General features: G+C 35.5%; 1 protein-coding gene and 2 pseudogenes across 4 annotated transcripts; 2 read left to right on the forward strand and 1 right to left on the reverse strand.

Annotated features, from left to right (window-relative positions):
• Positions 1 to 2,914: 2,914 nt before the first annotated feature.
• LOC104726234 (zinc finger CCCH domain-containing protein 64) lies at positions 2,915 to 6,474 on the reverse strand. Of its 2 annotated transcripts, none has more exons than XM_010445047.2 (11): positions 6,274 to 6,474; positions 5,888 to 6,161; positions 5,668 to 5,794; positions 5,438 to 5,557; positions 5,227 to 5,344; positions 4,540 to 4,961; positions 4,155 to 4,440; positions 3,975 to 4,068; positions 3,693 to 3,838; positions 3,225 to 3,431; positions 2,915 to 3,128 (listed from the first exon to the last, which is right to left on the reverse strand). In XM_010445047.2, the coding sequence occupies exons 1-10, from the start codon at positions 6,343 to 6,345 to the stop codon at positions 3,303 to 3,305; spliced, it is 1,788 nt and encodes a 595-aa protein (XP_010443349.1). In that variant the 5' UTR covers positions 6,346 to 6,474; the 3' UTR covers positions 2,915 to 3,128; positions 3,225 to 3,302. The 2 variants fall into 2 exon arrangements, with proteins under 2 accessions (XP_010443349.1, XP_087330195.1); XM_087474069.1 differs by having other exon boundaries at positions 5,227 to 5,330; positions 6,274 to 6,373.
• Positions 6,475 to 6,772: 298 nt separating this feature from the next.
• Positions 6,773 to 7,946, forward strand: LOC104728947 (uncharacterized; annotated as a pseudogene). The gene is made up of 4 exons (XR_015571415.1): positions 6,773 to 6,796; positions 6,844 to 7,175; positions 7,299 to 7,352; positions 7,619 to 7,946. The product of XR_015571415.1 is annotated as an uncharacterized LOC104728947 (transcript).
• A 177-nt stretch (positions 7,947 to 8,123) lies between these two features.
• On the forward strand, positions 8,124 to 9,350 carry LOC104726235 (uncharacterized; annotated as a pseudogene). The gene is made up of 3 exons (XR_015572804.1): positions 8,124 to 8,430; positions 8,522 to 8,867; positions 8,959 to 9,350. The product of XR_015572804.1 is annotated as an uncharacterized LOC104726235 (transcript).
• The last annotated feature ends 3,292 nt before the right edge of the window (positions 9,351 to 12,642 follow it).

Raw genomic sequence — 12,642 nt, forward strand, 5'->3', positions numbered from 1 at the left:
AATTGTGTTTGTCTATATCTACTAGTGAATTGTACGATCATCCATATGAAGTCTAAGTTTTCATAATGATTAATCTCCACAGTCAAAGATAATAAGTGGTGGAATGGATTGAAATTTGTTTTGTATTGTAAAACTTGTTGAATTCAAAGAAAAAGGAATCCAATGAGGAGACAAATTAATTAACCCGATCCTATATCCCCTTCCAATCTTCACCAACAGAAAAAAAGAAAAAAAAAAAAAAAAAAAAAAAAAAAAAACCAACAAAGTTAGTGTGGATTAGCTTTCCAAACCGATTTTGTTGTTTATCATATTACCATAACTCCATAACGTAACATCATATAATAATACGTATGTTTCGCTTCCTTCATATTCAAAATAACAATCAAACCTTCTTGGTTTTAGAATACAAGTTTCGTATATTCTTTTTTATTTTTCTCATTCTTTTCACAAGATTACAAGAATCACAACGTTGTTTTCATATCTTACTTTGTTTGCTTTATGAAAGAAAAAAAAAGAAGATAGATAGATAGATAAAAAAAACTGTGGTTATAAAATTGATAGCAACAATTCACTTTAATTGATGGGAACAACAAAAGCACCGACGTAACATCTTCTATATACTTCCATCAAATTAAATTGGAAGTCTATAAAATTTTTGAAATTGATCACAAGCCGAATTTTAAGATTTCATATGTCAAAGATTAGGTCCACAAGTTGACTGATAACATGTTGACCAAGAAGAAAAGTGTACTGATCATTCTCTCAAGTGGATGAAGACCTCCCGGGAAAATTTTAAAATATATACTGATTACAGAGGCGCCCCATCACGGATTAATATTTAAACTTGCCTAATACCAAAAAAAAGAAAGAAAAAGAGATGGACTTTTATAGGTATAGGATGTGTATCTATACATTTTCCAAGGCTCCAATAAGAAAAATCGAATTAACCAACTTTGCAGGAAAGTGATGAAGCATAAACAAATTGTTAAAATGTTGTAGTAGTTTTAAAACACCAAAACTTGACTTTCATCGTTTTTCTCGTATTTCCCAAGATTTTGCTCGCTCTCGGTGTAGCATTTGGTGAGGAAATAAAAGAATAACAACCATGCAAAATTAACGTTCGGAAACGTCATTTCATTAACGTGGACAAAAGAAAACATAGATTTTGTTCAAAATTATAGTATTATTCGTTTTAAGTAAATAGTGAGTCCATAATCACACGCTAGTTCCAAACAGAATCACTGTATGAATGATTTTGATATATAATGAAATTCAACCTTTAAATAGAAAATGACATCTTTATAATTTATATTGTATTTTAAGCTTATTACCCCCTTTGAAAAAACGAACTTAAGTTTGCATATCTCAAATCTTGAATTATTACATAAGCAAAATGGTGATATGTGTAGATTATGATATATTTTTTTGTTCATAAAGTAGAGTAAAGCCAAGCAAACACCAGAGCTCTTCTTTAGTAAGAATTAATCCACCTATAAGAATAATAAAAAAAAAATCGTTACAAAACACGTGGTGTAGGAATCAGTTCCGTTGTCACTAATTAATGACTTTTAGGTTTTGAACTTATAAAAAAAAACTCTAAATAAAACAAAATTAAAAATCTTATTTCGTTTCAATGCAAATGCAAGCACCGACAAAAAAAAAACGAATCATAGAGATTCAGAAGAAAACGAGGAGGAGTGGCGAGTATTGCAGATCGTAATTTGGTGTCGTATGTGTGGGGACATCAGCAAAACGATTCAATACGACCAGATTTGAGTTTGGCTTCTTGTCGTTTAAACTGTAAGAAGTGATCACGGACAACGACCTTTAGCTCTCTCTTTGTTTCTTCTTTACTGTTCAAACAGATCTTATTATATACTACTTTATATTCTTTGAATATCTAGTATTTATAAAGTCCAATATAATTAGGTGGAAGACCATAAACAAAGATTAAAGAACAGAAACTGAGTTTGATTAAAGGTTATAAATTGTCGAAATCTAAAGTGGTCAAAAATATGTACTACCTATTACCTAATAATTCTAACTACTAGTAGTACTAAATTATTAGCCAGCCTCCCTATATATAATGAGATATTTCGTATGATGGTCGAGCCTCGTGACAAATTGATTACTAATATACCCACCGATATTAATAAATATTCCTCTCTGATGTCTGAAGTCTGAACTGGATCCGACTAAGTCCAGGTGGGACTGTACTACCACCAGTGACAAAATTTATTCATTATTCATTTTTCCAAAACAAGGAAAACAACAATAAATGGGGAAATTAATCTTACAAAAATATGCAAATTAGCCTAAATTACTACAAGATTAGAGGGTTGTTGATGCATTTAAATAGAGAGATATATATAGAGAGACCTACTATATGGGACCATACAAATTTAAAGGATTGAGAAGGTAACAAGACTACAGAGCCATGTGCACAGGCATAGACAAGAATCTATAAACCCTTTATAGGAGGGTTTGGTTTTTGTTTCCTTTACTCTTTTGCTAAAGCTGCAACAACCAACAACAACAAAAGAAAAAGCTTGATTTATAACCTTAAAGATGAAGAGATGATGTTTCTCTCTTCTTTTACCATGTGTTTAACCTCATTCTCAAGGTACCATCTTTCAAATGCTTCTGAGAGTTTGATTCTGATTCACTAAAACCAGCTTCACTCTCATTGTTTTAACACGAATGTGGTTTTCATCAAGTTGTTAAAGATTGATGCTCCGTAGGTTTTGGTTTACTACAGTAATCATTCTAGATTTAGGCTAGAAATGATTGAGATTAATTACTAGATGAGAAAAATTATTTTTTTACCAACCAACAAGAAGTCAGTAGTTTAGGTGAACACAGGTGAAGCAAATGCTAGACATGACTGTTGTGTGTTTCTGCGATGGTCACTCTCTTACATCTCAACAAACTATAATTTATCAAAGAAACTGTTTTACAAGATGCAAAAAGAAGAAGTTACAAGCAAAACAGTAAGAAAAGAGATGGAAGAAGACTGTTAGCTTTTAACTGAGCAAAATAAAGAACACTGTTGATGAACCTGATTCTAGAGATGGAGAGAGACAAACAAAGCTATCTATGATGGTGCATCCCATGATTCAGCTTCCGACCTAGAGAAAATTTTTAAGTCTGGCGGTTAGATGAAAACATAATCGTCAAAAGATAGTAGAAATTTTGGCATTAAACTTAGAGCAGAAACACAATACCTGAGTGCACTGAAGAATTGAGTTTACATTATTGATGCCCACAAGATAGTATCTGATCGTATCTTTTGTCCAGCAACGTTATTGGCAAGGGTCAAATTCTTGAAATTGTTTCTTGAAATCTTCAGCTAGCTTTGCCTCCTCTTCTTGGCTAATTTTGCAGTTTCTCCAATCGGCCCTATCTGGGATCTTTAGCAGCCCTGCTAGAACCTGTAAAATCCAATATCATTTCATAAGCAACAAAATGTCTTTCGGATCTTAAAAATGTTAGGGTGGATCAGATGTTATCTATCTAATAGAATCAAAAACTTCAAATATTATGGTCTAAGCATGAAAGGACTATGGTGAATGTTCAACTCCATATTCCGTATTAGATAGAACACACTGTTTAAATCTTCATGCATATGAACTATCGATGGCATCTTTCTTTAGTAGTATTAAGCAAAGTCACCCATGCATGAAATGTCTTACCTCCCGTCCAAATTGTGCAGGGAAAACTTCGTTCTCTTCCAGGGTGTGTGATAAAACCGTTCCATCAGGAAGTTCCACATAGAAGAGCCCCAAAGCTGCATCGTATTCCTTCTGCAGATATTTTCTGCCATCAGAACTATCACTAACTGCAATAAAGACAACATAATTTAATCAAAAAAGTAATTCAGAAAGCTAGGGACGAACATCGGTATATATAATCTAGGGTCCATGCCTCCATGGATTCGATAAGATAGAGAAGGAAATACAGAAAATTCAGCTTACACTTTTTCGTCACAAGCTTAAAGCCCAGTTTTTCAGCCGCCAGACTAAAGATATTTGGAAGAAGACGAGCTCTGGATGATGGAACAGGAACAACCTACAGAAGTAGATTAAACCAGACAAATGTAAGCACCTTCTTTAATTCAAAAGACCTACCAGATTTGCAATGGGAACTTTTCTTACCTGGAGGTTAGCATGAGAAACACGTTTAGAGACCAACTCGAAGAAAACTGCATCATTTCCTTGGCTCTTATAACAATTTCTCAGACCATTTTGGTATCTACTGAGCTCTGATTCACCCTCAGGGGATAAAACCAGAGTATTGGGCAAATGTTCGATTGGGATTATCAGTATGTGGTCTTCGACTAGTGAACCTTTGGGTAGAGCACAATAGAAACTTTCCCCTACACTGACGATCAAATGTGACTCCACACTCGGGCTTGATAGACAAAACCAGCATTCTTTTGACCTGAGAAAGCAAGTTTCAAACAACAATTACTGTCTCAGCCCCTAGCAAAAATGGCACCCACTTTGCAAGAATAGTGGTCAGAAGCAAAATCCGAAATACCTGTTAGCATTTTCAGACCTGGGCTTCCTTTGTATGCTTTCATCTTGAAACTCATGCTTGTAGCTGCACTCTGGACCTTTTTCACACTTACCTTTGATGATAAGATCAAGACAAACACCCCTACGACACTGTTCTCTTGCTTCAGCGTTGTGTTGGAAATGGCAATCTTCCCCACGATGACAGGAACCTGAGCATACAAATTTGAAACAGAGCTTTTCCCCTTCAGATCCATTCTTTTGCCGCTTTGAGACATCATACCTCCAATACTGTGAATCAGAGTCACTATCATTTGGTCTCTTCTTCGACTCAGCAGCTCCCTTTGGTAAAGTATAAGGACGTATTGTAGTGTTTGGAGGCCTTGCACTAAGTTCTGATGGTGACATGGTAGATGTTGGTGTAGGAGAAAGCGCATGAAGAAATTTCTGCAAAGAGGAGAAAAGAAGTAACATTGAAGAGTTAGTGAAATTTGCAAGATGATCAGAAACAAATCAGCAGAAAACACAAACAAAAATTTCCATTTGATGTGATGAGCTTGCACAGATTCTGCAGTTTGTCCATATTAAAAGGAGCCATGCATAGAGTTAAGAGTACCACTCAGAGGCATGTGATCAAAGAGAAAGGTACCAAAATCAACAGACAAAAACAATGAGGTAACAAGATGAGTGAAAGGAAATATATAGAACACACCTGTTTGTTTTTATTTCCAACTTGAGCAAGACCAATAAAGCGAGTTACATGAGTAGAGTCAGCATTGAGGTAAGGTTCACGGGAATAAAATACCCCCATAGAACCTGCAATGTGATAGCTGCCACGAAAGGCAACAGAAACGGTAAATTAAGTTCCCCACTAATCAAAATTTCCCAGTAACAACAATACAAGAATCGAAAAAAGTACTTACCGCGGTTTAACTTCCATTACCAATTCAGAAACAGTGAAATCACTACAAGAGGAATCAGACACTCCTTCAGGAACATCAGAGACCTTAGCTCTGTTTGTGACTCCAGCAGGCCATTCATTAGTGTAAAGTAATTAAGGACGACAAGTTGTAAAATAAAGGAAGGCTCGAACAATAGAGAATGTATCAAATAGTTCCAAATTCATCAACTAATACCAAAGAAAAAAGGATATGTCAAGAACAAATCAACCACTCCAGGTTCCTCAGCAAGTGCACGAAGAGCACCAACATCATCTTCACTATATTTCCCAAATTGACTATCAGATGATTGTCTACCAGATAAGTAAACAACAGACAAACCTAAACAAAACAAACAAAAGCACTATATCATTGACCAAACTCACCAATCAAACAAAAAAACTGATAAAAACCGATTCTTTCTGAAACCCTTACCATGAAGAGTGAACTTCCCACTTCCTCTTAACCAAAACAAGTTGTGGCAAACCTCAAGCCCATCCATCTTAAACCCTTGATTCTCAGCTTTCTTCGAAGTCGTCGATAGGATTTTAGGGGCGACGACGCCATAATCTCCGGTGAAGTAAGTAGGAATCGGAACTTGAGCTCGACCTTCGACGTAATCCAGAAACTCATCTAGAAGTTCCGGGGAGTCAGGGAAAAACTGGCCGACGCAAATCAGAGCATCAAACGGACCAGCGGATTTGCTAACCTGCAAAGATTGGAACTTCTTCAATTAAAAACCCTAAGAGATAACAGAATCACGTGAGATCGGAGAGCAGAAGGAGAAAGAAAGTGATAGGGAAAGAGAAAGAGAGAGATACCGATTGAACACGTTTGAAGAGCTGATTGAGACGTCCAAGAGGATCTCCGCTAAGCAAAATTCTAGGCGCCATGACACTGACACGGAGGAGGAGGAGGAGGAGGAGGAGGAGGCAACGACAACGACGGAGAGGAGAGGAGATTTAGGCTGTTTGGGCCTTTCTTTCACTACTTAATGGGTTTATCATAAGCCCAATTAAGCTGTCTATGTCAAAACGGCGGCTAGTGCTAATATGTCTCCGATCTACTTGTCTCTCATATTCAGCATGGTACGACGAAGCTAACGGGCTTAGTGTGGCCCATTAGACAGTAGTGGGCTTTGTATTTTTAGTTAGAATTATTGGCGGTTGTTCTTTTTTTATATCTATTTATAATTCTGTGTGGTTCAGAATTCGGAAGAAGATATTTGTAGACAAGTTTTTTCCCGAATCTGTCAACCAGAAACGAATATTCTCTTCTCTTCTTCTTCCTCGCGAAGGTGCGTTTGTTAGGGTTGCGATCATGGCGGACACTGTTTTGATGGAGGTTAACAATCGTCCTCATAAGATTCCGAAGTTGCACAATCGTCTTAGGGTTTCACGATTGATTACGTGTTCCCTACTAGGTCGTTGGATACTTCACCGTCTATTGGCCTAAGACGAAGCAATGCTGAATTTATCCGTGAATATACATACCCTCTTTGCCATTGAGAAATACAATAAAGCTCATCGAACGAAGAAGCTCGTGTTCGACAAGCATGTCTCAGCAAATTTCAGATTTTCTGGTGGTCTTCTCTGCTTTTTAACATTCTGGGCTACAGATATGGCCTCATCCACTCCTGAATCGCAAATCTATCAAGCAAGAGTGTGGCGTCTACAGACACGGTATGATATTCCCATCTTCAGGCTCAAGCCCAAGCAACAAGGTGATTTTCTTTTATCTCTCTCACTCTCTCTATATTGGTTTCTGCTTTGATTAGATTCTTTGGCTAGCTTGCTTACCTTATTCGGATGTTGTTAACTCGTTTATGTTTTATTGTGCAATACAGAGATGGATTCTATTGATGTGCAACCTCCCGTTCCCACGTATTCTGATGACGAGGGTACTGCTTCTTGCTCTTCCTTTACCTTTTTTATTTTGTCAATGTAGGAGTTTTGCTTTTTCTGATCAAACCAAACAATCAATGGTCATATCATATGACAATTCTGGATGATAGACTAGGCATTTTAGTTGAGCATAAACCACCTATAGGTTCTGCTTTTCTTTATCAATGCCAATATAACAATGCTTTTCTTTATCAATGCCAATATAACAATTCATTAATTCAATAAGTTAGTACTTACTAATATGTTGTGTTTTCATGTGTAGATAAACCACCTGTTGTCTTTCTTCGAGCTCCTCCTGAAGCTGGTGTCCCTTTTGTCTTTGATCGTACTGGAGCTTTCTACTTTTGTTCTCTCGATACCTAGGTCTGGTCTGGTCTGTAAGGGGAAAGTATACCATTCCCTTGGTGATGACACACTGTTTAAAACACCCTCTAGTGTTAAAGTCCTCTCAGTATAGTAAATTATTGTATGGAGTCTCAGGAAATATTTATGTTTGGGTAAATTGTATATATAGTCTCAAACCATCTAAACCTTCATCAATTCTTGATTTTTGTGCTTGGAAGTTATATCTTTAATCACTATTCTGCTCATCTTCTGATGGTTCCCAATGAACTGTATTTTCACTCAAACTAGTCTTCTTCTAGCTGGTCTTGTCCACTATTTAGGTTTTTGTGGTTTAGGGTTTTGGGATTGAGTAGGAGAAGTTTGATTACTTTTTCTTTGTGACCCTTGCGATGGAGTGCAAAACAGAGCAATGAGGAACAGGAAGTGCCGCTCCGTGCCATTGCAATCACACAATAATTTGGGGGGAGTGGGTGAAAACAGGCTCTAACAACATCGTTTTCCTCCATCGATCATTTTCGAAAACTATTTAATATCATTAAGAAAGGGTTGCGATCATGACGGACTCTGTTTCAATGGAGATTAACTGTGGTCGCCCTAATAAGAATCCGAAGTTGGGCGAAGGATCCAAATCTTCGACAAAGTAACGCGTGCTCAAGTGGGGAAAAGGAGAAGTTGACGAATACTTAACGACAATATTTGTTGTATCACTATCAATTCGAGAAAACTCAGGTACGAAGAGAAAAAAGAAAAAAACAATCTCTAGGTTCCTCTGTACTTGCGGAAGGTTAGGGTTTATTTGATATCTGTTTGCTTGAATTAGGGGTTCTCGATTAAATGGGAGCAATTTGATTACCTATTCCGTAGTAGATCGTTGGATGATTCTGAATCTATAAGCGAGTCAAAAAGAAGCAACGCCGAATTGATCCGTGAGTTGACACTCACCGCAATCGAGAAACACAACGAAGCTCAAGGAACAAAACTTGTGTTTGTCGAGCATGTCGAGGCAAATTACCAATTTACCAGTGGCCTGTAATGCTGGCTTACGTTTTGGACTGTAGATATGGCCTCCTCATCCACTCCTGAATCTAAAATCTATCAAGCAAAAGTGTAGCGTCGCGGAAAACGGTTTCATACTTTTATATTCAGGCTCAAGCCAACGGACGAAGGTGATATGTCTTCTTTATCACGTAAACACTTTGGTTTTTTATTTTTGAGTTATATTGATGTTAATCTAATATATGTTTTGCTGTGCTGCAGAGACTGATGCTGTTGAAGTGCAACCTCCCCTCCCATGCGCTATGAATTGGATAAACCACCTATTGTCTTTACTCTAGGTCCTGAAGATGACCCATTGCCTGGAGTCCCTTTTGTCTTCAATCGAACTGGAGCTGGTCTTGATCCTAATAGGAGGTTCATCCCGGGCTGGTGACTGGTCTTGATCCCGTTATTGGTTCTGTCCAGATGAGGAAATGTCTGCCAATACCTTTGACATAAACTAGTATTTGTTTCCTGTGTAAGTCGTCAGTTGAGAGAAACTCTGTCCTTGTGTAATATAATCTCGAGTCTCATCAGACAATCTAAATATATCTTGCTTCCTTGTGCCCTAAAATGTTCTAAACAATTATGATTATCTTTTTGGTGGTTGATAATGAACACAATGTTGTCAGTTTTTTCGGATCATTGGGTCCAATCCAGTTCGACTATCCGCGACTTGATTTCTTTTAAACTTTTTACTTTAAGGTTATGAAATAAATTTTGTATTTCTAAATTGTGACATACACAAAAATTATTAAATATCGTTGGTTTAAGAACAAAGATTTACTAGTCTCGAAAGTTAATCAGAGTTATGTTGGGGAGAGGAAAATTACAATGCCATCGAGAGAAGAGAAAAGAACGTTGGCTGGCAAAAAGGACATACAGAAACGTTTATAAACCAGAAACACAAAGATAAGTCAGAACAAGAATTACATTCAGAATTTGATAATAAAACCATGAAAAAATATGGAGACTACAAAAAAACAGAGTATCAACTAAGGATGTAAGGAGATGATAGAAAACAAATACAAAGACATCGAGAAAAGGGCAGCCGAGAGAAACAAATAAGCGCAACCATCGAACACATGCATACAAAACATAACTGCAAAAAATATATATATTTTTTTTAAAACGACATAACTTGAACTATTCAAATTTGTTAATAATTTTGGTTTCCATATAAAACCGGTGGTTCTGTATCCTTTCCTAATTATTTTGCATTAGGATTTTGGTAGTTTCTTCAAACCCAAAGAATAGTTTACCTTTTGAGAAATTATGTAAATTAAGCCGGGTGTGAAGTTTGTCTATTCCATGGGTTGGGGAGGAGGAAGATGGGAAAGTGTCCAACAAGGTCTACATACGTCTCATGAATTGATTTTATGTCTTATTTCTTCGCGTTTAACTTGAGCTGTAGGACTAGTCAATGAAACGACTGTAGATTCTTTTAAGCGGTTTCTTGTGCATATCCAAAAGATCAATTCTTGTTTAAACCAAGATATAAGCCAATGTGGTTGGCAGGAAATTAGGGTGGAGGATGGAATGTTTAGTTGTTGGAGTTTCAGTAGAGAACATACCTTTTAATAATATCATTTCCATATCACTATGCCAATGCACATATACACAAAAAAATTATTGCATTCAAATGGAACTAGTTCTTTCACTCAGACTTTTATTAATTGCATATAAAAAAATTCATGTTATGGTTGTTAGTTTTATAATTGAGTTTGTTCGTATTAATTTATATAATTATATAATTTAGTGTGCATATTTATTTATCTCCGACTCCTGGTTGTGGACATCGTGGATACCCTTTTTTGTTTGGAATGAAGACAACAACAAACTGAGATAAAGATCGTCCGCATACAGTATGGCAGTAGACGTATGCAAACCCCGGATAATATCATGTAATTGAGAGCCGTCTTGATTTTCTGGATGCTCTTATCTGAATTGTACTTCAAGTTGTTGACAATGTGTTGGATAGACAACTGTTCTTGTAACTGAATGGAAACACCAATGTTGTATAGAGCTTGTACGGCTTTTACCAAAGAGACAACCCAACAAGTTGCTGCTTAAAAAACACATGAAGAAAAATTGTGGGGATCAAATAAAAAAATTCAACCAAAAACAAAAGAGGATAAAAATTAGTGATGGCTAAGCAAAATATTAAAAGCAATAAAAAAATATACAACCAAATTAGTCACTTTTTATTTAGATACAGTGCCACTTTTCACTCTATTGACATGTGAAAATGATTTAATTACGTTTTAAAATTCTATTTTTTTTTTAATTAGCTCTTTTGAGCTGATCTTGTATGTTGCTGACCAAAAAAAAATTTCTATATATCTATTTGTCTTAGTTAGAAGCATAATTTACCTTCAAATCTCGAGTACACCGGAGACACGCCTCCAGTCCCAAGAATCCTCCTACATATATTTAATAATTACTCAAATATATAAGCAAGCAAATAAAATATTAGTATTGATTATCATTCAAACTCTTACAATAAATGTATAATCCGACAATTGTATCATAAAATATATTTTTATGTTACCTCATCTTCGTAATCCGCTTGTGTAATTAGTCTTTCATATTAAGTCTCTCTGATGGTTTTGGAACCTAGTCAAGTAGAAAAAACAAATTTACAATATATCAATATACAGTTTAGAGTAATTTATCAACCATAAACAAGTAAAAACCTTTAGTTGGGTCACACTGAAGCCCATTAGTTGGGTCACACTGAAGCCCATTTAAAACCAAAAGAGAGACTGTAATGAACAATGGTACTGTATAATATACCTGTGAATCTTCGAGTTCTTCTGTATGTGTAGATGAAGTAGCTTCCCCTCGACTGATCTATTAAAGAAAATATATTTGAGTTAGATAATTTTATCTATTAAAGAAAGAAATAAAGAATGTTTTGGTTTACCTTTCTTGATGGTGCCTCTTCCTCGGTTAGCTTTCCTTTTTCTTAATCCATTGCTTTTTCCTCAAAAAAAATACAAAAACAAAAGACACTATCACAAGAAAACATAAGAAATCCAATGGCTAGAAATGTGAAAGGAAAGGAAAGAACAGACACACTTTGCTATATTAGTTAATAACATTTTTTTAATTCTGTCAATAGTCAATCACATTTCTATAGATGTTTGAACATTACACATTTTTCTATCAGCTATAGAAATGTGATTGACTAGTGATAGAATTAAAAAAATGTTATTAACTAATATAGTGAAGTGGGTGTGTTTATTCCATTTCTCTTGTCGTATAGTGCCTTGTAAAAGTGTTTCTCATCATATAATTAATAGATAACTAGTGTGCATATTACTCATTTGAAGACAATTCCCTTAATTTTTTGTTGTCAAATTTCACAATTGGTCTTTATTTGTTCCTTATCATATTGATGCTCTCATTCACACATTTTATATGAAATAATCCATCTTTAGCCACATACAATGAGTAACAACGCAAGACTAAATGTTCTCATCGGAAACTGTAGGAATCATATAAGCACAATGTCATAACTTACGTGTAATTAAATCTAGAATTCACATTGATTACTATATTAACTAACTTTTTAATAAACTTTTTAACTTTTTAATTAAACCATACAATATGTATATATGTCAAATAAATAATTGAAATGAAAACTGCTTATTTAAGTATTATATATTCTACCTTTTCGATGGTTGACAAAACAAAAATTCTACCTTTTAGCTATATTGTTTTTTGTATAAAACAGTAATAAAATTCTAAAATCAGTATACGGCATCTACATATGGTATTGTACACCAGTTCATTTTCAATAATGCATAGCATCATTTTTTTGGTTTTTCAAATTTAACATTTTTGGTTTGTTACAATGGAGTTAAGACGTTCTTTTTTTCTTGGGGGGGGGGGGGGGGGGGG

The sequence above is a fragment of the Camelina sativa genome, chromosome 11, assembly GCF_030686135.1.
Source record: "Camelina sativa cultivar CO46 ecotype springtype chromosome 11, ASM3068613v1".
In the NCBI taxonomy this organism is placed as follows: domain Eukaryota; kingdom Viridiplantae; phylum Streptophyta; class Magnoliopsida; order Brassicales; family Brassicaceae; genus Camelina; species Camelina sativa.